This window comes from Lissotriton vulgaris, chromosome 9, assembly GCF_964263255.1.
Source record: "Lissotriton vulgaris chromosome 9, aLisVul1.2, whole genome shotgun sequence".
Lineage (NCBI taxonomy): Eukaryota > Metazoa > Chordata > Amphibia > Caudata > Salamandridae > Lissotriton > Lissotriton vulgaris.
In genome coordinates this window covers 569,365,834-569,392,260 of record NC_141697.1, presented here as the reverse complement: position 1 = coordinate 569,392,260, position 26,427 = coordinate 569,365,834, and the positions used below count along the sequence as shown (strand labels likewise).

Below are 26,427 nucleotides of genomic sequence, written 5' to 3'. Positions count from 1 at the left end.
ACGAATGCTGCATATTTCGCCGTACAGTTGATAACTGTCATCAGAACAGACAGTAGGGAATCTAATGTTTACTGCCAGGTGTTCATTAAGTCAACACCATTACAGGAATTGGGATGCTCATTTTTAAAATATGAGCAACGTGATTGCAGTCAGAGTGCTGTTCCATTTGAGCTTCTTTCCATTGACTGCGATCATATGGTTGCAGTTTGCCTTTTGAGGGTCATGGTCACTCGCAGGTCTCTTAATAATGGCATAACTTTTACAAAGTTGATAGTTTGTACAATGAACAGGGGTAATAGAGGATAGTATAAGTCATTGGACACCGGAATGTAAGTTTAGCAGGCTTGTCATAGGCGGATTTTTCACATTTCCGTCCTGCCTGCCCATCTGTGTAATTTATATAATCTGCGGTTTACGGGACAAGGCTGAGCCTTTTCAGGACCCTAGTTTTACGCACTTGTGGTAAGTGTTCTTCATAGGTCCGTGCTTCTGGGGTAGAAACTTGTGAAAAGTAACTGACGTCACGATGCCTAGTTTGTGCCTAAATAGGTACCGCAACGTCCCTTCCGGCATGGACGACATCGCCGAAGTGCAGGGAGTCGATCAACACTACCTACCGTCACACGGGGTACTGATCACGAAAAATCTTCTGGCTTCAGTCGGACACCTGGGGGAAATTCAAAGGTAAGGTATCTGCGGCTAGATGTAGTCTCTACCAGATAAGGCATCGCCAAAGATAAGTAACTTGTTCATTTATCATGTTTGGAAACTGAAAGTGTTATCTGTCATTTTTGTGACATGGTTCTAACCACGCACACCCATCTGAAGTAAGCCTGGTCTGCTCAATCTTTCTGCTTTAAGAAAGATCATGTGTTAACATGGATTAGAAGTCATTTAGTTTGAGTGCAGAAGTATTGTGGCCCAATATCATATTGTGCAGCCTATACACAGAGCATGTAAAGAATTGCTCTGTTCTGTGTTTTGGAATCTTATCTTATTATCTTAAGTGCATTTGTATATTCCATGGGCAAATATTCTCAAAAATTGAGCCGTTTATAAAGGTGGAACGCAGTTGGTGACAAGATACTGCAGTCAAAGTTTTGCCCTACAGAGTAGGTTTCAATAAAGATCTTTACTTTCCTCCATTTCCATTGTGCATTATTATACTTCACCATTTGCATTACAAATATGAACACACACACACACACCCACACCAAACTTACACACAAAATCAGCCCAAACCCACCACCAAGCACAGAGTTGTCTACCATGCATGTTCCAGGTATCACCAAAGCCAAGGACCCTTCCATACCCTTTACCTCAGTGAGTAGATAAGTAATTCACCAAAAAGATACAGGTAAAAAATCCTGTACCCCCAGACTGAGAATTGAGCTGCCACTAATTTCAGTCCATACACAGGGTTAACTAAGAGAAGATAATTTTTGGGTGCCTCCTCAACAGCAAAGCAGAGCTCTAACATGTCTTAATCAAGAAAACAGCTTTTGTCCCAACAGGTAAAAATACTGCTGATGCCGGCTTTCATATCTGTATGTCTTTCATGAAGCTTCTAGGGGTTAATAAGTGACGGAGGTAGTATTAGACATAATCCGTGACGGAGGTAGTATTAGACATAATCCATGCCTTATACATATGTCATTAGACATATATTGACAACTCATCTCATGTTAGATCTAGTTTAAGGAAGTTATCTGATCTCAAGTATTTATTGCAAGTTGTGCCCTGTGTCTGACCTTCCACTACGCAAAATAAAATTTGCAGTCCAATGTGTCTACAGGGGGGTTGCTTGAGGACACTGCACTGGACTGTTGAAATGATAAAAAATACCAAGGTATTACAAACATATTTATTCACTGCTGCTATTTTACAGACTTTACATGCTACATCCTATAAAGGGATGTTTTTAGTCTAATGTGTCTATGGGATGGGTCTGGGGCAGTGCTCACCATTCACCATATTTGAAGTGACTGAGCAGATCCAAATAACGATAATGAATTAACAGAGTTAGGCTACCTCATGCCTTGTGAGCAGCCCCACTCCTTAAGTTGTCCTCAGGCAGGTATTTCCCTCATCCAAGAATTTGGGCAACATTCCCTTTGATCAGTTCCCTTCTGGCAAATGGAGCTTAGCTATTCAGCAGGAAAGTGGACCTTCCTTATTTCATCACGCCACAGGAGCAAGGCAACACTGTAGGCTTCCCAGGTATATTAAGTCCGGAGAGAGAGTGACAAGCACAGATAGTCCACTCCTGACCTGGTGTCTTTGATGTTGCTGCACAGATTTTCTTGGGAGTCTAGATGGAAGAACGAATGCAGGAAGGCTGATAAAACTGGGTGCCAAAAAATAATTTAGTTGACCAAATGGAGTGCATTAGTAATGGGACCCTGGACACACAGGTGATAAAGGACTATAACCATGCTGGATACCATCCAGGAAGCATTCACTGATCTAAAGCCCAAGAAAAGGCATCACAGAGATTCATAAAAGAGGGCTTGCACAAGAGAGGAAGGGGGCTTTAAGAAAATACCCCCACCAGGCTTGAACATGGACCCAACCACCTCTCTTCCCAGTCATCCTCAAGAGCCGGTGAGAACGGAGTCACATCCATCCTCTCCAATGTAAAACTACTCTCCATCTTAGTTGTGTTACCTGCACCATGACAACTGATAAAAGCAAGAGACATGGAGAATTTTTGATTGAAGTAATCTTACCGCTGAATGGTTTCTTCCTGCTCCTTCACCATGTGTGCCAGCTGCTGAAAGATGGAACCCAGCTCTACGATGGTAGACTCTATATTCTGCATAGTATCTGCTCTGCTTTGGATATACGAGTCCTAGTTGGAGAGGAACAGAACAATCATTAAACAAAGTCTTCTTTTTAAAAAAATTGCAAAACAGTTCCACATGATACTGACCTTCCCAAACACTAGTACCCAGACATCATATGAAACTCCCATGAAAAAATATCCAGCTCTACAAAGGCAGGCAGGAAATAACAGTCCAGTTGCCTTTCACTTTTCTGTTATGATGTGTCAGCGCTGCTCGGAAACTCTACATCATTCAAGAAGGTCATGAAGTCTAAAACTTATTAAAGCAATTGAAATTGCCTCATATACCAGCATTCCTTTTTAACGAAAAGACTCCATCTACACATTTCAAATGACTAATTAGTTACAGACCTTTTTGATGAGCTTTTTTTTTTTAAAAACCCTGTTTGAAGGCGGTTGAAAATTATGCACTTTTTGTAATGTGTATAGCCAGCAGACAGGAACTAGTGTATTGTGTTATGTGCACAGAGATGGTTGGGCCTAAAGTGAGTGTAGGGTATTTTTTCTGCCAATCCTCCATAATGTTAGGGGCACTCTGTGGAGGGACGGCAAATGCTGAAAACTGAGCAGCTTGATGGACGCTTTCGATAATCGTTATGTTAAAGAATCTGAAAGCGAAAAGTTTACAGAGACATTTATAGTGGAGTAGGAATAAGCTTTGAAAATCCCCCCTTCATTTTGTCTATATTCTTTTCACTTGTTTGCCAGAGATCGTACTCAAAAATACCTTTACTGGGTGAACCTATTGTATATGACCCACATCAACTTACCTGTTCGTCTATCAGCTGTAACTGTTGGCTCATTCTAGAATCCATGTCGATCATGACTTCACCCGATCGTCGAGCGTCATCTTGGAGCAGAACAGAGCCACCTGTGTGAGAGAATTAGAGAGTTTAGAAGTTGGTGTATTAGGGACAAGAAGGCATAAAAGTGCAGGAAACAGTACGCCATAGATCAGTATGTTAAAGATTCTCAGATGACAGAGAGCGTTGTTGACTTACAAGTCAGTCTTTTTAAGCTTCACAACTGCTTAACATATTTTTGTCAACCGGCAAACTTGGAACTTTGGAAGAACTGGCACTGACAGTTTGGTTCTGGGCAAAGAAGAATAAAGTTGCATTTATGGCGGCTGTTGCTCCTGGTACTGATGGTCTCTTCTACTCCAACTTACGTATAATTTGCTATCTACAAGCAGGACTATTAACTGCTTCATAAAAATTGCTCAAATCAGACATTTGCACAACCTGTACCACGTTATACGATGTTCTTTCCCCACAAATGCTTGCCAGTTACAGTTTCTGAAAAGTAGCCAATCAGCATGCTAGTTTTGGACGACGTCAGAATGTAATGCAAGAAGTACTGAGAGTAGGAAACATCCTAGGAGCTTTAGGAACAAAGTCACCATATAGATTTTTCATCTGTTCCATAGGAGTTCATCCTGTATACAGTTTACATAACAAGAGCTAAATTAAATTGCTGGGTAATCTGCACTGACAAGCCTGAAACCTGAGAAAAAAAAGTTAACCAAGACTCTTGGCAGAGCTATCTTTGCCCCACGATGAAGTACCAAGGCTGTAATGTTTGCACAATAATCCACAAAGTCATGTGTCAAATCTCCATGACAGACATATGCCACAATTTCCACAAATACTGAATGACTCTGGTGGAATACTAGGGAAGTGGTTTCCACTGCAGAATGTATTAAGGGATGCAAGAGGGGAATACGGGTGTTGAGAGGAGGGTTTTCCTGTACCTTTACCCTGTAAGGGAGCCGGGCACTGGACTGCAGCTCTTTCGTCCAGATAAAGCATGAGGTAATGCCAAACATCAATGCTGTTCATCTGCCTAGCCCACCTTCATGCGTGGACCCAGGAATACTTTTCATTTAATAAACGAAAAGCATTACTTACAACTTGAATTGTAGGTAAAAGGAAGCCATTTTCCAAAATGAATATTCAACTTCCGTAGAATGCAGTCCAGCCTATTCAGTTTTTTTTTTTTATTTGCTCTGGGAAATTATATTATACAAAATGCAGCATATCAGCATTCAGCAAAACTTGTGGTGAAGTATTATATTTGACCTTAGAAACACATACACGACAGAGAGGAATATGAAGGAATAATCAAGCCAGAAAGTGCACAAGGTTGAAAAACATGCACTGCTACCTGAAGGAGCCAGCAGACTCAATCTTTCTGCATTCGCAAGACTGGCAGTTTGCCTCACATCCCCGGTTTGTTTTTCTGGTTCTTGCTTAGTGGATCTCAGGACACTTCAGTGGTTTTTTTTGCCTCATTTTTTTAGGTGAATTTCAGGACTTCATTCAACACCTTAACTGTTCTAGAAGTTTTTCCCTTCAGTTTTTTGCCCCGTAGAAGGGATTTTTTCCTGAAAAGCCTTCACTTTTTGTAAAGTAACCCTCCTGTGGGAAGAAGAAGCTGGGTCTGAATTTTAGAAAATTGCAGCCTTTACCTCCATTTTAAAATACGAATGAGGATATTTGCTTCTTAAAAAACATAAATGCTAGAATAGTCTAGCCAACTTGCGGGTATTTTATATGTTTAAAACCTCAGGGAAAGATATCTAGGACGCAAAATTGAAAGTAACATTTCCTCCTTAGCCCTTTCGTACGTAGTGCGGAGATCCAATAGGGGCGGTACTATCTTTGCCACCTGAAAGCAGCAGGAGTAAATTCATTTGCACTTTGGTGACATGGGCATCATATTCACTGTATTTCCAAATAGGCATAGAAGGTTTTCGTAGTTGAATATTTTGGTGACCTTTTGAGTTCGAGAGAATAATCATTCTACAGAATGTTGAGCACCCATCTAGCTTTTCTTCGCTGTAGGGAGCTCTGTCAATGTTGCACTACTCCAACTCCCCCTATTTCACAGACACATACATACACACACTTGTGTCTGGTTTTTCATGCAACTTTGACTGAAATGTACTGGGTTCCTGCTTATCAGGTACACAGTAACAGTGTTCTTCCCCTAAAAATGATCAAGTGTTTCTCCAATTGGCAATACCTTTAGCACACCCTGCACGTCCTTAGTAAATGGTACCCCTGGTACCTAGACCCTGAGGTGCTAAAGGGGGTCCCTGAGAGCTGCAGCATGATTTGTGCCACCCTAAGGGACTCCCTCAAACACATGCAAGACTGCATGTGGGGAGGAAACACGGTGACCCAACAGAGAAGTATGGAATCCCGTATATACTGGAGCTGCATACTAAAACACCAGCAGGATTGAATAAGGATGAGGAGATGGAGGTCCATGTGGGTTAAAATGGTTTCTGCTCTGATTTTTAACTGCATGAAGAAGAACACTTGTATGGTCATGTTGATTTGGAATATATGGATTGTGCAATATAGGGTGATTGTGTTATTACCTTGAAAGGCAGGGCAATATGCCACATGGCAATAATTGAAATAAGATTTGGTTTTAGCATGGATTTTTACTTCTAGCTGATTTGGGGATTTTACTAGTCCTTTTTAGGCTATGAATTTAGAAAACGTTGTTGCTACTTATTTATGTAACCTTTGGGCACATGCCCTTGATTGTCTTTCTATCAGATTGAGATATATTTAATCTGTTCGACCTGCTTCCATGTTCAGACCCAATATTCCATCAGTGAACTCTTTCCTCCTTTGATTCATAAAGGAGGGATAGTGCATACTTTCAATGTGGAGGGTTGCTCTACAAGTTGATAATTATGAATTTGGATAAATTATTCTTATAAATTATGTATTATTTGCCCTCCATTGAGAGATAATAGGAAAAAGGATTTGTGCCTTTTTATCTACTGCTTGAATTGTTTTAACTTTGCACTTGAGATTTTATAGTACACCTTTTACATGTAAAATAGTATTTTTTCTAAGTCTTGTTGATAAACACATATTTATCCTGGTGGTGATGGGTGGAGTTTATGCACCTTGAAAAAGGATTTTGTGGAATACATATCACCAGATTCCAAGCACACAAGGCAATATTTCCTTGATTAGCAATCAGGGATTTACGTTGGTCTATTTTAGAAAATGCTTCAAAATATTAATGCTAATAATGTTAAATGTGTTTCTCAATTTGTTATTATATCTCCAGGCTGCAATAAAATATTGATGCGAAGTAAATATGGATAAATAGTCGTGCAAGTGTTGGGGGGTGGGTAAAACTGTTTGTATGGGCGCACAAGGGGACCAAAAAGGTTCATGTGTTTGAAACAAATCAAACGCAGGGTTGTTTGAAAAAAGCTGAGGCACAGAGGTGCACAAACATTTTGGTAGTGAAAGTGTTAATGAAAGAGCACACAGTAGCATATTTCTAGTTGTAGCTCTTCTAGTTTGGAAGAATCATTCATTATGGTGTTGCACTTTTCATTATGGTGTTGCACTTGAGATTACGATCATTTTTTAAACTAGCTTTTATTAGCAGTGGAATAACATACATAAGGATAGTGCAGTACCTACTTCGGTAGATATCACAAATAATAGACATCTCAGTCCAATACATTCCCTGATCAAAATTAAACTGTGTGAACAATTATCCACAGTGGAGGGTTGAGGAGCTTGTACAGGGCCCCAGCATGTCCGACACACAGCCTCAGGAGACGAACAAGAGCGAGACCATGCCTACAGTTTTCCTGATCAACTAATACAAAACCAAATGGAATCTAGCAACACTTAACACCCCTCCCCCACCAAAACCCCCAAAAAACAACAGCATATAACCATTATAGGACCACAGTCTGTCCTCAGAAGGTGAAGGGAGGGAGCTGAGCGATGTAAACACAAGGGGGTTGAGAGGAAAATCACCAGCATTAGAGATGGGGGACTGGTGGGCAAAAAATCCCCAAAGACCATCATCACCCATCCCACGGTGGTTGCCATGCAATCCTCCTATAGCCACATACATGCAGGGAGACCATCGAAAAAGCCCCCAGGGAACATCTCCATGTGTCCACCGCGCCCACCTACGAATTCTCGTCCGGGGTATGCACAGGATCATCAGTAACCCGCGGTCCCTCAGCCTCCCAACAATAACATAAACCCCCCCCACCCATATCTCCATGTCTCTCTCTGCATTCTCATCCATAAGCACTAGTCATAACCTTCTGCCCTCCGCAATTACCCACTCCCATACGTCCGCCAGTCATTGGTCCAGCTCAGGGGGACTGGTACATGTCCAGTGGATGGCAAGGAGTCGCTTAGCCAGCACTGACCCCAACAGAACAAACTTGTGTTTCACTTGAGAATACATTAATGTACATTAACAAATCCCTCAAATCTAAAACATTGGTTCGGAGGCGAGTTGACACCACCTTCCCTGCACCAGAGGGTTATGGCAAGTGATAAAAGTAATGGGTTAGGAAATAAGTTGTGGAAAATACAGTACATGTAAAGTAATAGAAACAGTGAATGGTACTTGAAGATCAAGGTGCAGAAGTCGTAACACCAGGAGCAGTTTATCCTAGACAGACAAACAACTCTCTCCCAGTAGCAGCTGGTTGTCAGAAGCTAGACAGACAAACCTATGGCCTGTAGCAATACTACTCCAATCCATGGACACTCTTTTTACATTGTAGTTTGGAAGGCAAAACCACAGCATTTGAGTGATAAGAATCAAAAACAAGTAGCCATCACATACCAATGTTGTTGGTGGCAAGAGGCCGCCCAGATACTGGGGTCCTGGAAAACTGCTCTCGGCGACTCCGCTGCTGCTTTAGGTTCTGCAGAAAGAGAAAGGTAGAATACAATTTCTTATCTCTGCCACACTGGGGCCAAGTCAGTGATCATACTCCTACCAGCCACCAATACTTACCTCCGTTCGCACTTCCAGGACAGACTTGAAGTCGTTGGACATGGAGGCAAGCTTAGACTGAAAGGAAAGAGAAGGAAGCAGCATTAAAATAAGTAGATAAGGGGCAACATGACACCTAGATAGCACTGCTGGCTGCTCACCTGAAGAGAAACAACAATGGTGTTGGAATGCGTCTGGACATGTCGTCCATTTTGACTGGCCTTGGCTCGCACAAAGTCCTGTAGTTGCGCAATTTGTTTATTCAGACTGCCTATGTCCTGAGGAAGAGAAAGATTTCAGGTCTACCATGTAGCTTCTAGTGGCCACCAATCTATCATCACACACATCTGTCAAGCAGTCATGTGCACATGGTAACAGCTGCCAAGGCCAACACATGCTAAGAGGGGGAGTAACCATTACATTTTTACCTTGCAACTACATTATAAAACATGTTCAATAATTTGAGATGCGGATGTGATCTATTGGAGGTGTACTAGGGTACATCACAGCAGAGTGATAAACTGGAGCAGTCAATGTGAAAGGCCCTTGTTGATAACTGTGCCTTGTGTTGAGCTGTTCACCTGCTTACAGCTTAAGTAATATGTCTGCGTGGGGTGCAGAGTACAGACTACTTATGTGATCACTCACGGGTATAAACAGCCACTTCTTTTGGCAGTGGGTGGTCATTCTCAATTACACATGGGAGGTGAATTGTAGGTGACTAATACATTCACTAATCTGGATCACTACAACCAGCTATGTTTTGTCAAAGTTGCACCAACCAAGGACATCTCCCATGTACCTGTGGCATACCAATAGCAGTGAAGTAACAATTCACACAATAAGATCTTCTCCATGTTATAAGTAATTAACTCATGGTATTACTTGTTATTGCAAATTCTATTAGGCTAGCTATTACCAAAATTAAGATTGAGGAATGTAGTCTTTTTATTTTAGGAGAGAAAGGTAGGTGTAAGGAACAGTTATCTACTTTTAACCATAGTTTTCTACTAATGGGATACAATTTATTTAGTTAAAAATATTATACAACTTCCACACACAGGCCAGATTCCTAGATTCATGTTTAATAAATATGCCTAGAAGAGGCAGTATTTATTGCCAATTGAAGTTCGACAATGTGAAATGCTTTTACATGAAAAACCCCTCTTTAGAGGTCCTAAAACGAGAACAGAAGTATTGCAGATAATACTTCTCATAAGTGGCACAAAGCACATGTAGAAACTAGGACATTGCTCCTTTAGTGATTCCAGATATTCCACTCATCCACAGAACAGCGGTGTAGGTCTCCACAATGCTACAGTGGCACCAATTCGTCCCATCTGGCTCCTTCATAGTCCCTCTCTTTCAAAGCTGTGTCTCTTCTTGCAAAGGTACCTCAAGTGCTCTTCCTCAGCAGTTGGCCAACTCTTTTTCTGACAGAAGGGTCCAAGCAAACCCTCCTGTAGGACTCCTGGTTTTCCAGATTAGCAGCCCCGAAACTGGAGAAGAAAACAAGTTACTTACCTGTAACTTTGGTTCCCCAGTATTGGTAACTTTCATAGGTTCCCATGCTTTGTATCATTCCCCGTCGTCGGAATGGGAGCCTCGGTAAATAAAAAATATCATAACCATAGGTACAAAAGAGAAAACCAGGCCTAGGCCTCATCTTATTTTGTAGCATATCACCCTCTTTGTGTAAAAGAGCCCAAACTTTTCGCAACAACCAATCAGAATAGCCTCACCCCATAGAACCTTCCTGAGAGAGCCTCACAGCCTCAGATTTTCGTAGCAGTTGTGCAAACAGTCACTATTGCTGCAAAAAGGCCGAGCTTTCCCAGGGGAGGAGGGTGGGCGCATGGGAATCTATGAAAGTTACCAATACTGGGGCACCAAAGTTACAGGTAAGTAACTTGTTTTCTTACCCCAGTATTGGAACTTTCATAGATTCCCATGCTTTGTATCAGAGTAGCTAGCAGTAAGCCATAAAAGCACATTTTGTTACATGAATCTTATGTCATGACAACATAGGTATCCTCATAGGAAACAAATCATAAAATTTTATCATAGAAAGAATACGAAAATAGATACAAAATGTGCCATACAGGAAGGAGGGATTGTAGGGAAAGCTCACCTCTCATTGAAAAAGATTCCTGAGGACTGCCTGTCCAACAGCAGCGTCATCCTTTACTGTAGACTAAGCAGTAGTGCTTCGTGAAGGTATGTGTACCGCTCCACGTCGCTGCCCTGCAGATGTCTTTGATAGGGACTCCAGAAAATAGAGCCACCGAAGATGCCACTGAACTTGTGTAATGTGCACAGACTTTTGTTGCAAGTAGTTTGCCCGCTCCTTGGTGGCAGAACTGAATAGCACTGGAGATCCATCGGGAAAGCTGCTCTTGGTAAGCTGAAATCCCTTCCGCGGAGCACTGTAAGACACAAACAGTTGTGATGATTTCCTAAAAGATTTTGTGCGCTCTAAATAGAACTTTAAACACCTTTGAACGTCCAAAGAATGCAAGGATCTTTCCGCTGGAGTAGTAGGTCATGGAAAGAACGACTTCAAAATCAAAGGTTCATTCAGATGGAACCTTTAGGATGAACTTTGGATTAGTCCGAACGATTAAGACATCCCGCTTGAATTGAAGAAAAGGTTCCACTATTGACAGCACTTGAAGCTCGCTAACTCTCCTGGCAGATGTCAGAGCCAACAGAAGAGCTAGCTTCCATGAAAGGTATTCAAGGTCCGCCTTGTGGATGGGTTCAAACGGGGCCTTCATTAGCAGATCTAACACTAAATTAATCTGCCAAATTGGAGGCGTAGGACGGACTGGGGGATACATCCGAAATAGGCCTTTTAAAAACTGCTTGACAATCCTAGCGAACCAAAGAGAAGGACCTGAAGATGTCCGTCTGAATCTTGAGATGGCTGCCAGATGAACTTTCACAGAAGAATGAGCCAACCCAGATTTAGCCAGTAACAGGATATACTGTAAAATCTGATGTGGAGCGGAAGTATAAGGATGGAGATGTTGCCTCCGACACCTTAGGCAGAAATCTATTTCATTTCGCCTTATAAGTTTTGTTAGTGCTTGGAGCTCGAGCCAGAGACAGCACGTCCCTACACTCCTTAGGAAGGTTCAGATGTCGGAACTCCCTGTATTCAGGAGCCACGCTGTTAAGTGAAGCAAGCTCGGATCCGGATGGAGCACTTGACCCTGAGACCTCGACAACAGGGAAGGAACCAGTTGCAGGCGAATTGGAGGATCTTGAGAGAGCAATAGGAGCTTCGTGTACCAGAATTGCGGGGGCAACGCCGGTGCAATCAAGATCATTTTGCACGGTTCCGCCTTGATTTTCCTGATTAACGTCGGAATTAGGGGCCTCGGTGGAAAAGCGGAACAGAATGCGCAGTACCAGGCTATCGAAAGCGCGTTCCCAAAGGATCCCGGATGGTGATTCCTGCTTGCATAGAACCGGCATTTGGTGTTCTCCGGAGTCGCAAACCGGTCTATGGTCGGGGTCCCCCAGACCGAAAACACCTCTTCCAGAATGGTCTGGTCTAACTCCCATTCGTGATTGGTTGATTTCTGACGACTTAGTTCACCCGCTGTTATATTGAGCGAACCTGAGCAATCTTGTGAAGGATTGCCCAATCCCAAATCAGTTGAGCTTCCTTGGACAGAGTTTGAGATCTTGTTCCCCCCTGCTTGTTGATATAGTGCATGGCCGTAGTGTTGTCCGTCCGGACCAGCACTGAAGGATTCCAAATTCGTGGCAGAAAAGCCTGTAAAGCTAATCGGATGGCTTTGAGCTCTAACAGGTTGATGTGGCACTGGCGTTGACCTGGATCCCAGTGACCACTGACTTGTAGTTCCTGGAGCACCGCTCCCCAGCCTTCTAAAGAGGCGTCCTTGGTGAGAACCATGGGAGACAGAGGAAGCATGAAAGTCAAGCCCTTGGAATGTTGTTCCTCACTAACCACCAGTCGCATGCCTTTCTCATCTCTGGTGTTACTGAAATCTTGTCGTTGAAAGAGCCTTCTGCTTGGTACCATTGTTTCGAGCTGCTCTTGCAGAGGACGCATTCGCAGCCTGCAATGCGGAATTAATGGTATGCATGATGAGATCGATCCGAGCAGGGACTTTGAGCCGTACTGACAGATTTCTTTTTGAGTAATTGGCGAGCTGAGAGCATGAATTTGTTTTGACGATCGTCTGTTGGGTAAGTCTTGCAGTGTTTCGTGTCCAGAATGGCCCCTAGAAACTTTGCTGACCTGGACGGTTGAAGAACTGACTTGTTCTTGTTGAGCTGAAGGCCCAGGAGATTGAACAATTGAATGCAGGTCGTAATGGCCTTGGAAGTTTCCTGGAAAGATGGAGCTTTTGACTAGCCAGTCATCCAGGTAGGGAAAAACTTCCAGAGATAGTTCCCGGAGGAAAGCAGCCACTGGGGCCAATACTTTAGTAAATATCCTTGGTGCCGACCGTAGACCAAAAGGAAGTACCTTGAATTGGAAATGGCTCTTGCCCTACTGTGAAGCGCAAGTATTGCCTGTGAGCTGGTTGGATCGGTACATGGAAATAAGCATCCTCCAAATCCAGAGTGGCCATGTAGTCCCCTGGATTTAAAAGACAAAGAATATACTGGAGAGTGACCATCCTGAAGGACAGTTTGATAAGATAGGTAGATCTAATATGCAGCGCCAAGTTTCCGTCGTTTTGCGAACCAGGAAGAACCTGGAATAAAACCCTTTCCCTCTCTGTGAGAGAGGTACAGGTTCTATTGCCCCCTTGATGAAAAGCTGGTGGGCTTCGAGACGTAGCAGTCCCAGATGTTTTGATTGATTGGCCACTGGAGCTCTGGTTGGAGATAGATGTTGAAACTCCACGTATGGCCACTCTTGACGATATTGAGGACCCACTGGTCTGATGTAATAATTCTCCAGCTGTCTAGACAATGATATATCCTGCCCCCCACTGATGTCATTGGAGGGGTAGGAACAGTAGAAAGAGCCGCGAGGCCGCTATTGCCTCTTGGAGTTGTCACGTCCTTGACGATTTTGGCGTCCTCTCTGCGGTTGACGAGAGAAAGAGGCCGACTGGCCCAGACGTTGATTGGAATACTAAGGTTTGTACGATTGGGAGGACTGTGATGAATATCTTTGTTGGTTGCCACCCCTGTAAGGGGAGAAACCTCTTCCTCTCTCACCTCTAAACGGAACCTTACGGTAGTTCAAAGAACCCAAGGACTTTGCTGTGTCCGTATCCTTTTTAATGCTTTGAAGGGCCTCATCAACATGCTTTCTGAAAAGCATTTCTCCATCGAACAGTAAGTCCAAGATTTTGTTCTGGACCTCCTGGCGAAACCAGGTCGCCCGCAACCAGCCCTGAGGTCGAAGCACAGCTGATCCAGCCAGAGCTCCAAAAGCAGTAGACGCTATGTCCATAGCACAATCTATTACCTCTGACGAAGATCTCTCTCCTTCCATCAACACCTTCCTGGCCTCATCTCTTGTTAAGTCTGGAAGCTGTTCCAAAATTGGGGATAGGTCCCACCACATCTGGCGATCATACCTGTCCAGGATGGCAAGAGCCCTAACAGCATGGACAAGGAGGCTGGCCAGAGAGGAGAATCTTTTGCCTACATTGTCCAAGCACCTCCCTTCCTTGTCCGGAGGTGTAGTAAGGGGAGTTCAAGGATTTTTCGATTTGCTTTGTGCTGCCTGAGAAATGACAGAATCTGGCTTAGGTTGTCCCAGTAGACATGCTGGACTGCCTTCCGGCGCCTTATATTTCTTCTCCAGCCGGGGAAGAACAGGAATGAGTGTCGCTGGATTTTGCATAACTTTAACCCCTTCTGACCATACATTTTCAATTATAGGTATAGATCGGACCGATCTCTTGTACGGTTCCTTTAAGTCATATAGGAAGCAGTCTGAGTGCACAGTCGTGATCAGCAGACCAAATCTGGTAGATGCCCTCTTCATGAGGTTATGGAATCCCCCAATGTCAGCTGGGGGAGAGGTAGCCGTATCCTGAGCTGCCACATCCGGATCTTGAAGGCCACTATCATCATAATCCAGACCTGGATCATGCGTAGGATCTTCCTGAACATTGTCATCAGAAGAAACATCATCCATCACCTCCTGGGTTTCCTCCCTGGGTTACGGTTGCACACCCCGTGGGACCACCGTTGTCACAATGATTGCAGGAGCAGGAGGTCTAACAGGTGAAGGAGGGCGCTCCTGTTGTGTTATAGGTTGAGTTGGAAACCTTGTTCTATAATCTTGCAACATCAGTTGCAAATCCAATACTAGAGAGGATGGCGTTGCTATCACGTCCTGTCCTAAAGTTTGAGGAGGAGCGTTTTGCTGGACATATGGCGTTCGTAATATTGCTCAGTGTCCGTAGCCTGACACTTAACATTTAAGTCAGAGGGACTGTAGGCATCCCCATAAGAATTATTATCCTCCTCGTCATCAGACTCCTCATCAAACAGCATAGTAGGAAACAAAGGTGTTACTCGTCTAGGAGAAGTCATCTCCGGAGTTATTTGCTGCTTCCGCATGGAAATGTGGATTTTTTGAATCGTCGACGACCTCATCGACTGAGTCATCGTCGAAGGAATCGCCGACCGAACTGTCGACGGAGAATTGGTTTTCGTCGACGGAGCTTCCGTCGTCGAAGGTGGATTGATAGTCGACGGTCTCGTCGACGAACTTGCCGTCATCAACATTACAGCTGTCGTCGTAGACTTCGTCGTCGATGCAGCCGTCGACACTACCCTCGTCGTCATGATCGTTGACGTCGAGAACACAGCCATCGTCGACGAGCAGGAAGGCACCTTAAACGTCGACGAAGTCATCAATGGTGTTGTCGTTGACGCAGCCACCGTCGACGGAGCTACATTAGAATTTAGGTCCTTCTGAAAAGAAGTCGTCGACGTACCTGCTGATTTCGTCATCGACGGACGCTGTTTCTTGTGAGGCTTTATATCCTGAGAGACAGCAGCCAGTTTTTTGCTATCCTTCACCTTTTGAGATGGTTGTGAAGGAATAGGAACATCCTTTTTCACCTTCTTGGCTGTTTCCGCCTCAGCAGCCTGTCCCAGCCTCTCCTTTTCACCCCGGTGAGGAGATTTAATGGGACTAGCCCTCTCAGACCTATCAGAGATCTTTTGTTGTGTTTTGACAGTGGCCCCAGAAGAAGTAGAGGGAGGTGATCTACCCCTCTTTCTGGACTTTCTTGAGGATGTAGCAGATGAAGAGTCCTCCTCATCTGATCACAGCACCTCCTTCCGTGACTTTATTTCTGCAGCCAAGTCAACAAACGGCCCTCTCTGTCTCTCAATGTTTTTGTAGAAAAAGTTCTACAGATCTTGCAATCTGTGGCCTTGTGGTCTGGATACAGGCAATAGATACAATCATCATGCTTGTCCTCCACAAAAAGCCTCTTTTTAGCACAGGCCCTGAACAAAGCCTTTTTCTCCTTGTCCGACATTATAATTTGGAAGTAATTTGTAGAAGAATTCAAGATGAAAAGAAAGAAACTGAGCAGAGCTCAGAGGAGACTCCCTAGCACAACGTGCAGTAGAAAATCTCAGGCTCTGAGGCTCTCTCAGGAAGGTTCTATGGGGTGAGGCTATTCTGATTGGTTGTTGTGGAAAGTTTGAGGCTCTTTTACACAAAGAGGGTGATATGCTACAAAATGAGATGAGGCCTAGGCCAGGTTTTCTCTTTTGTACCTATGGTTATGATATTTTTTATTTACCGAGGCTCCCATTCCGACGACAGGGAATGATACAAAGCATGGGAATCTATGAAAGTTCCAATACTGGGGTAAGTGGGCTTGGCTTCAGTCACTAACTTGACTCTGTAAAAAAACTCCTGATCTAACCCTCTTTGGTTTAACCCACTGAACAGCTTTGTGGAGAGTCTGAGAGGAGTCTGGTAATTTACATCTGATGCCTGGTCTCTCCCTTAACTCGCCCTCTAGGTCCCAACAGTATTCTGCATTAGCAAATGGTAGCCACTTAGGCCATATTTACAGACACCACATATACACTTCAAACAAGTCTTCCATTCTCAGACAACACACATAGCATGCATGCACCGCATGGATAAATCAAGAATCCAATTGCAGGGGACTGGAAGACAATTTAAAACATGGGGGAAATGCTGGTAGATGTCTTCCCTGGCTAGCAACATATAAAAAGACATGTTCTTCTGTCTAATATTGGTATCAGCACCAATATCAGTCTTATGTAGGCTGCAGAGACAGCATTAGTTGCACTGGCAAACGAGGGTGCAGCTGGAGTGCCCCTCCAAAATGAAGAGGCTCCCCTCCGAGTTGAACGCCAGGATACAAAGCCTTTATGTGAACATGGATTGTTGTGTGTGCTAAGGTAGGGGGCAAAAATTATACGGCTAGCTATGGTAAACTTGAGGCAAGGGCACTCACTCCCTGTGAGCCAGGTAGGGCATCTTTCACCGTCCCAATGCAGAGTGTAATGTCTATGTCCAGATTTTCCTTCTTTTTGAGGGTGTTGGGTGCTAGAGAGGTGGTTGAATGGTTTTTCTCAGGCAAATGTATTGTATAGGACTGATTGTCCATCACAGTTGGCCTTTTTAGGTCTCGCCTGAGCCAGCACACGCGTTACTCTGGCGAGACATTTAGTGAGTGGGCTTTAAAAAGCAGACCACAGCTTTTTGTGTGGCATAGAGTGTGCGGTTACGCACACAGTTACAAGCAAAGGCGCCATCTGGCTTTCCTCTCGCTCTCCCAAGCGTGCGCGCGACTCGCTCCGCCTCTCTGTCTTGCTCGCGCTGCAACTTCCTCCCTCATCACAGAGTCCATCTCGAGGCCGCACGTCTTGTTTCATGTATACAGCACATCGCCTTTGATTTCAAGTCAAAAGCGTGTTCTTCAAAGGCATGGTACTTCTCTTTTGTATGTATTTATTTACACTGGAAATTGACTGGTAATGTTGTTGCTTTCAGCATTCCACAGAGTGTTTTAATTTTCACTCCCCCGGTCTCCTCTTCCCCCCCTCCCAATAAACCCCAGCCAGATCGCCCTCACATCCTAATATGCTTTATTTAAACAATACAGAGTGCATCTTTTTGCTCCCCCCACCTCACGAACCTGCAAGCACTTCTCCTTTCAATCCTTGTATTTTATATATAATTGAAACAAAGGTTTCAAAGCGCTTTACATGAGCACTAGTTCCTTTACAGAAATTTGCCCAGAATCACAGGATGTAGAGCCTCCGTCGATACTCAAACCCGATTACCCAGCTTTAAAGTCTGGGCATTAGCCATTACTCCACATCCTGTCCCCTGTCTTTTGTTTTGCCATTCTGTCAGTCACTCTTTTTTGCCTGTGACTCAGAGAGGAAAGAACAGTTGATTCAGGGCTGAGACCTTCATTTGTGCTATATAAAAATGCAAAACAAAGGATAAATAATCTGATGAACGTACATCACGCTGCCTAAAGTATCTACAGTCTAAAAGCTGCCACTGGGCGCAATTTATGCCAAAGATGGTCACAGAAGCTGCCTCAGAACTCCTTCCCCCTCAGAAGATATCAGGCACACATTTACACACTCCTGAAGGCTTCAGGAAGATGACAAGTGTTGCAGAAAATACATATTTGGGAGCATTGGGATTACATGACCAAGCACCTTCATTTGAGCAAACTTTTTAACCGGCAACAGTCAAGGAAACCAAAGCGCTACGCCAACATCTTTCAGCCACCATTAGCACATTTCTAGTAAGTTATCTTTTTAGAGAAATGCAGATCAAAAACAGAAACCTGTCACCTCATTCCTCCCTTCCTCCCCAGCCAGATCGCCCTCACATCCAAACATGCTTTATTTATTTCAGCTTTATTTAATTCACTTATGGCTCATGATTTTTTGTTTAAACACTCTACAGAGTGCATCTTTTCACTTTCCCCACTTCTCAAATTCTCTGTTCATTCCTTTTTTTAAACATTTTTATATGGCACTAATGAGTGTATCAGAGCGTTTTACAATAGCACTTCTTACATTACAGAAATTTGCCCAGAATCATAGAACGTAGAGCAGAGGTCTTCAAACTTTTTTAGGTTGAGCCCCCCCAGCTGAATTTATTTCGATGTCGGGCCCCCCCCCCACCACTTGACAAAAAATTCTGGAACCTGGTATTTTACATAATCGACTGTCATCCGCATTTCCCAGTCCATATCTGGCTAATAATGTTAAACACAGTAAGAGTGTTTAGAAAACTGCAGGTTTGCGAGTTGGTGTGGTGAAATGACAGAGGCTTACTACACAGTCCAAAACTACATTTTTCAAGATAAAATGTGTGCAAATTGTTACGGGTTCTCCACTTAATTCTTGCAAAGCCTCCTCAAAGAAACTTCTGTGGTCAATAAAATGAGTACCATTAAAAGACCATGCTCTCCACTGAGAAGCACTGTCCAATGGCATTAAAAAAAAACAATTTCAACTCTGGCCATCCTAAGCAGCACTGGGTGTAAAATTTAAACTGCAGTCGGTGAACAGTGAGCGAATTACGGCAGTGCTTCTGTATCCGATAACACATGAACGAAATAACCTGCAGAAAATCCTGGCATATTTTAAAAGCCCTTCTGGAAGGAGAATGCCATTTATATTCAAAAAAGATTCTAATTTCAACTTTTTCTCAATCCATCTGCAGAAAAGTGCAAATAAGCATATGCTGGGGAAAATGGGTTTCTCATACTTATGCTTTTTCTACCTAAGCGCGCTATGGTGAGCCCAGGCGGTCCATATGTTACTGTAAGTGACAAAAAGACAACTGTTAAACACTTTGCAAAACAATAAATACATAAATAGCATACTCACGTTCTTGTTTTCACTTATTCTCGTTCACTTGCACTCTTTTCCTCTTTCTCTCTCCCTCACACACACTCATCTTCTCTCATTCCCTTTCCCTCCATTTTGTTGCCCAATTTTACACTTCTTCTTTCTCATTTCGGTTTCTATCTCTTCCTTTCTCTTTTCACTCCCTTCTATTCCACACTCACTTCCTATCTCCCTCTTCCTCCTACTACCACCCATTTTTTTCATACCTCCTAACCTCTCTCTTCCTCTGCACGCCTTCTTTTTCTCACCTTTCAGTATATGCCTCTCCTCACTTCTAAGGCCTCGTTCATCCCCTTCCCCTCCCATGTTTTCTCGTCCTCCATTCTGCTTCTCCCTCTTCCACTCTCCTTCCTCCTCTGCTTCTCCCTCTTCCTCTCATTCTCCTTCCTACACTTTCTTTCACTCTATGCCCCGTTCTAATCCCAGATCCTTTTATGTGTTTTATCTCCTGCCTCCTCCGGCTTGTCTTTAACTGTCCCAGTTCCCTCTGGGTGCAAGCAAAGCGTGGGTGTAAATGCCAGGCCGTATATGATGCCCCTGCCCTCCCGTTCTCCGGACAGATCTGGATCCTTAATTGTACCCAAATTAATCTATACCGGAAAGGGCTTGGTTTCTACAAGGAGCCCGAAAATCTCTCTACATTTTTACATCTTACTGGTTACGCTGTTAGACAAGTATTTCAAGGACTCTGGAGAAGGGGACGCTATTTCCGTGGTGCCTTCACTACCTCTTCATTATTTTTATGCTGCCAGCAGCCGGTGAATAATTTCGCAGATATCACGAGCCAAGAACAGGCGCCCATTGGAATTAAAGGGCTTCTCTCGCCCTCCCCCCACCCCTCCTGCGTCTCTGGGTGGCAGCCCGGGATGAGGCAGCTTCAGCTTCGCAGACACACAGCCCCCTTCGAGTTCCTCACAGGTCTTTTAATGACCTTTTGCATGTTAATCAGGCGTTGATGGTTTTCACCCCTTCTTAGGGCCCCTGCAGCGCCACTCTGCCTCTCCGCCGTGGGAAACAATGAAAGGTGACATTTTATGGTGGAGAGCGCGCCCCCCCTGAGATGGCATCGCGCCCCCCCAGGGGGGCGCGCCCCACAGTTTGAATAACTCTGACGTAGAGCCTCCACCGAGACTTGAACCCAGTTCCCCAACTTTAGTGTCCAGCGCACTAGGCGTTACTCCACATCCTCTACAAACAACACTTGCTAAACACATACACTACTGCAGACCAAAGGAAAAAAAACAACTGCAAAGTACAACATAGCTTAAACATATTAGTAAAACCATAGTCGAGACCTATTGGCTATGCCAATAGGTCTCGCTTTTGGGACCTTATATGTATTTAGTTATGCAACACAATATCCTCGGTGCAACAACATCAACTGTTGCATGGCTAAACACTTATGAGGTCCCAAAGGCGAGACCTATTGGCTATGCCAAGGCTTGTTTTAAAAGGCAGCAAGTATTTCTTATATGTATAGTTACTAGTAAAAATGTTTTTTTAAATGGTTATCGCTAACTTTTAAAATTAGGTTTTGGATACTGCAAATTAGGGGAAATATTCTTATGTTCATAAATTTAAAGGAAATCTCATACACAGAAAACTACCACAATTCTTAGCTTTACACACTTTGTGGGCATTCGGAGTAATAAAAGGCATGCAATACTATTTGGGCAGATCAGAGAGCATTCAGCTTTCCGCAAACAAGGGCTACTATGAAAAGCATGAGTCATGCAAGAAGACCGCTAACGGGTGACAGAAAATAGGGACAAAAAGTGGGGAAAAGCGAAGTTATTTGGAAACAGCATGTCTAGAGAACACACACACAGCATAAGGCTCTTTGCCAGGCTGTGCCACACATGCGACCATCTCTCATGACTTGTAGAACACACTATTGCTCTCATCACTGCATTTTACTAACCTGTTTGATGATGTATGTTAACTCTTCGATCTCTACGCCTTTATCGTCGAACAGGGATTTCCGCTTTGCCACTGGAGACATAAAAAGAAGAGAAATTTTTGAAGGTTTAAAATGATTTGAAAGGGCAACAATCAGCCACAGAAGAGCACTTTTCAAGCCAGAGAAAGGGAGAGATTATGAGTCCGATTTTGAATGGACAGGAGAGTTACATTCCTGTGTGTCATGGACACTCATTCTGCATTTTCTACGCTCAAATCAGCTTCTGTTCTATTGAGAGTCAGATTAGGAGGGCCAAACTCTATTTACCAGATCTACTGCCTTCTTCAAATCCTCAACCATAATCTTTTTTGTTGTTGTTGCTAATAAGGTTTTATTGAAGTTTGTCAGAATGGAAATAAAAGCATCAGTACAGAATCCACTTAACAAAAATAGCATAGTCATAGGATGTCACAATAAACAGTATCCTCAGCCATGTCTTCTAGCAGCAATCATAGCTTCTCTGCTTCACCGGATACCTTCTAAAGTCACTGCTTTACCAGAAACCTCCACTGCGTAGTCCAAGTGCCCTAGAGACATTGAACGCATAGTGGTAGGTTTTCACCACTTGTTACTCGTCAGATGCCTAGAAGCTACTGGTGTTCCCTACAGAGTCACAGTGTTTGTTCCCTTGGTAGCAAATTAGGCTTTGCTGCATTCCTTGGCTCTGGTCTGCAGGCAGTCAGGCTCAGCCTCAGGTCTGGCCTAAAGAAGGTGCACTGACAGGTAAACCCAGGTACACTGAGTCAAAGAAAAGGGGTGCAAGTTTCTATTCTGATCAATAACTACATCGTACATTCAGTAACACAAAATACAACAATACAAAGAAACTTGAATGGCAATTTAAAAAAAAGCAAAGGCAAGCCAATATGTGAATAATATCGAAATCTTCCTCTAGACAGCATTTATACTAAAGATTAAGATTCACCTATAACCCCAGTGTTTTGAAAGTCTGCAATGTTTGGAGTGGAAAATATTGCAAAATGACTGCTGAAATCTAGCCATGACAGTTGATGTAGGTAATGCACTTTTATCCTAGTCAATCCTTAATCTTTCCGTTATAAACTCAAAATATGGGAGCTATGCAAAATCTTGAAAATGTTAGATTATTTACATTCAATGCACAATAATCTAGATATTAACTCAATAATCTGTTTCTTCTAGGTACCCCTTAATGCAACAGTGCACCCACGAACAGACCCTTTTCCACTAGGAGGCTTAACCCCTTAGACTCTCATGACGAGCTGAGCTCGTCATGAGTTACGCCTGTCGTACGCTCATGACGAGCTGAGCTCGTCATGTAACGCAGGTTTTTTTAAAACTCCGCGCACAGCGGGAAAACGGCCCGCGCGCATGAGGTTAAAAGAGGAAAAGGATAACACAAATACGAGACAAGGCATTCTCATGTTAATGCCCTCCACTTGCTGAGTTCCGCGTGCTGCTTGTTATGGGAACCTCCTAGAATCTCCCAAACCCCGGTGACAAATGTTTCTCTTATTTAATATAGGCCAAGTAAAATAATTGTTGAATTTAAAAAGGAATTATTTTAAATCAATACAGTTAGAAGTACAAAAGAAACAAGAAATGTGAAAAAGAAAAACTAAAGGTAAGTAATGGCAATAAAGCAAGACTAGAGTCACAGTAACATTTACTCTCGCATTCATAATCTTTACACTTATAAGAGTGATAAAAAATTCTTTACCATGTATCCAACAACCCCAAGATCCACTCCGATTTAAAAAGGCATCCAAAAATGCGTACTTACGTATGGTCAGCTTCTCGAGCTTTGAAAAGGTGTTGCTGAGATCCTTTCCGATTCGCCTGGTGGGAGATAACAAAACGTTACTCTGCGGTTCTAGTGGCACTAGGCACAGCCATCTATTCTTTGCATTTGTGATAGTTCAACAGCCAACAATCAGCAGAGCTGGCTCCCACTTATTGTTTTTGTTTTATCACAAACAGCATATTAGTGACTTCGTAGGACAATGAATTGCCGTGTAATTTCAAAAAGGCAGTGAAAGGATAGACGTGACAACCCATATTACCATAGTTGCTAATCTTCACTTCATGCCCTCTGCAATGTAATACTGCCTTTGTGTTGCATGTATGAATGCTGCAGGGTCTTCTGCCGTTACTATGCAATTTCAGGCTAAGTGGATGTTCCTCCAGTGACTAACAGAATTAATGGGATGCTTGGTGGGTTAACAGGACTTGGCAGGGAGAGTTATTAGGGTGTGCCTTCATAAGAGTTTCAGAAGGAGCTGAAGGGTGACTGGAATGGCTGTCCATTCTGTATATTTGGAACTTTGGTGCTTTAAGGCTCCTAAGAAGGAAATTACCAGACTTGTGAGAATAATTTCAGGTTCTATTATTGATTAAATAAGGTGAGAATTGCAATACAGTAGTCATAGGCTGAGGTTTACGGCTATGGACCTTCCCTTCACTGGCAAATCTAGAACATCACTCTAATATGTCCACAGACCATGAATTGGTTAATGCATGCAGCATGTTTCTGTCAGAAGCCCTCCTCTGCAAAGACAAACACTTCCTTCGTTGACCTAATGATGAATTTGTACTGTCCTGTCCAGACCGTATACACATCTACTTTTCCCTTACTCCAGCCACTTGTGTCCCTGTTGAAAACAGCAAATGGGAATCAAATTCCCCATCACCTGTCTGATTACCACTGTAATTTTCCACATGAAAATGTAGGTTCTCCGATGCAACATTGCTGATAATAAAAAATTGTCAGTGACCAAATCTAACTAGGCAGTAGATGGTTGCTTCCCAAAACTTCACATGTTTCTACTATAGTTCTAATGTTTACATGTCCGTTTACTATTTCTATTGCATTTGCTTTAACCCGGTAGCTGTGCGGCTTTGCCAACCCAGTAGCTGTGCGGCTTTGCCACCCCAGCACAGAACCTTTTTGTTGTTGCTTGAGACAGTTTGCAATTAAGCTTCCTTACCTTTTTCCCCACAAAAGGCATAGAGGCAAATGTGTCATTTGTTCTCCCTAATTTGGGCGTGGGTGGATGGTGTGGATGACACCGGAGGGAATCGAAGAAAATAGAGAAAATGAAATAAATAAATAAAAAATTAGAGGGGAGAGATGCTGTGCAAGAAACCTTATTACCCCACCAAAATAGCATTAATAAAAGGTTTGCGGAGTTAAAAAGCCCTTTTTCCATATTTCAGGAGAAACGGATATTTATAAAAAAAAAAAAAAAAAACAGTCTTTGAATTCTTAGGTTTTGACTGAGACATCTGAACAACTGAACTAAAGATTGTATGATTTGAATTGTGCGCTACTATCTACTACGAGGGCCCGCTCATATCGAGGCTCTTGTTTTAGCTAAATGTATAATTCTGGAAAGAATTCTCGTTTTTAATTTTAGGGCTGCTTCTTTTTATCGTTTAAATTGCTGGTTACCTGGCTCACTTACTTGTACTTAAAATTGAATTACACCACTTGCTGTATTAGCGAGAATCCAGTGTCGGGAGTGTTCACTGACCGCCATCTTGAGTGAGGAGCTCGCTCAGGGGGTAGCGCACTAGTGCTAGTGCAGAGACACGCTTTTTTGTCGCGAGTAGGCTTATTTAAACTGCCTAATGGAAGCGGGAAGCGCACGCGCCAGAGGCAAGCCCATCTGCGCCCGTCCGCGCCAAGTGCCGGTTATGCTGCCCGACCACAGTCAGTTCAAGGAAGGATAACTTACTCTAGGGAGAGCCTGCTCTGTATCTGTAAGAGGAAGGGAGGAGGGGAACCTAAACTTCCTGTAGGTACAAGGGCCAACCAGACTAACCTAAACTGTGGGTTACTGAATTGTAGATTTCTGGTACAACATCATACAGAGATCTCCTGTCTGGTGGAGGACATGGACCTAGACTCCCTGTTCCTTACAGAGACATGGACTCGCACTGACTCATTGGTAGAATTGGGTCTTGCTTGCCCGGAGGGTTTTAAAATTTTTCATAAACCTAGAACTGGAGGAAGAGGGGGAGGAGTTGGGGTGATCTTCAAGGAAGGATGGGATTTCTCACCCTTGGAGATAGAGGCGGTAACAGGGATAGAAATACTGGGCTTTTCTCCGCAGGAAACAAAGGGGAGATTAGTTACGGGTATGATATGCTACAGACCACCAGAATCAGATACTCAGTACCAAATGTTGTTCGATACCATCACAGAGCTCTCCCTGGCTCACTCCAGAATGATTATACTGGGGGATTTTAATCTGTGGGATAACAGAATCTCTGATATCCATCTGAGAGAGCTGAGCCAATTATTTAAGAATTGCAATTTAGATCAACTGGTTCAAGAACCGACACATCAGGGAGGACATGTATTGGATCTGGTATTTGCAAATCAGACGGATACCAAGATAATAGATATACGGCTGCAAAACTGGTCGGATAATTTCTTGGTGCACTTCCATATCACAATCCCCCAATTGGAGACAAGCAGAAGCAGTCCGATTACTTTCCGACAGGGAATAGAATGGGCTAAGCTAATTAACAATAAGTTATACCGGACACCCCCCAATCAAAACCAAAATCTGTTTATTACATCTAGGTCCATTAAGGAAAACTATCAGGAATACTGCAATTTTATTGATAGGTCCCTGGACAAGGTAATTCCTCTTAAGAAACTAAAAAACAGGAAGAAAGCCTCTACCCCATGGTTTAGTGCGGAACTGAAAGTTTATTTTTTTTTTTTTTTTTTTATTGCACAGAGTAAGGAATTTCAGTTTACACAGCTTCTGGCCCACAACCCCTCCGGGGCCGGCCGCCACACAGTTATTCGCCTTAAGTTCTTTACATGTAGTACACAGCCTTAGGGCCGACAACCCGGGGGTCCGGCAGCGCATAGGTACATCCGAGTTCCATTGTGTAGTACAGGTCTTACAAGTGGGCGGCTGCCCGTCTTTGTGCATTTTTCAATTTT

General features: G+C 43.4%; 1 protein-coding gene across 3 annotated transcripts in view; it reads right to left on the bottom strand.

The window, feature by feature from the left end:
• Positions 1–26,427, bottom strand: part of STX5 (syntaxin 5) — a 107,541-nt gene that overhangs the window by 33,373 nt on the left and 47,741 nt on the right. For all 3 annotated transcript variants that reach the window (XM_086938119.1, XM_086938118.1, XM_086938120.1), the window contains exons 4-10: positions 23,248–23,303; positions 21,447–21,517; positions 8,800–8,916; positions 8,660–8,716; positions 8,486–8,567; positions 3,616–3,716; positions 2,730–2,851 (exon numbers count right to left, since the gene is read on the bottom strand). In XM_086938119.1, coding sequence (XP_086794245.1) covers positions 2,730–2,851; positions 3,616–3,716; positions 8,486–8,567; positions 8,660–8,716; positions 8,800–8,916; positions 21,447–21,517; positions 23,248–23,303 — 606 coding nt within the window. The remainder of the gene's footprint in view (positions 1–2,729; positions 2,852–3,615; positions 3,717–8,485; positions 8,568–8,659; positions 8,717–8,799; positions 8,917–21,446; positions 21,518–23,247; positions 23,304–26,427) is intronic.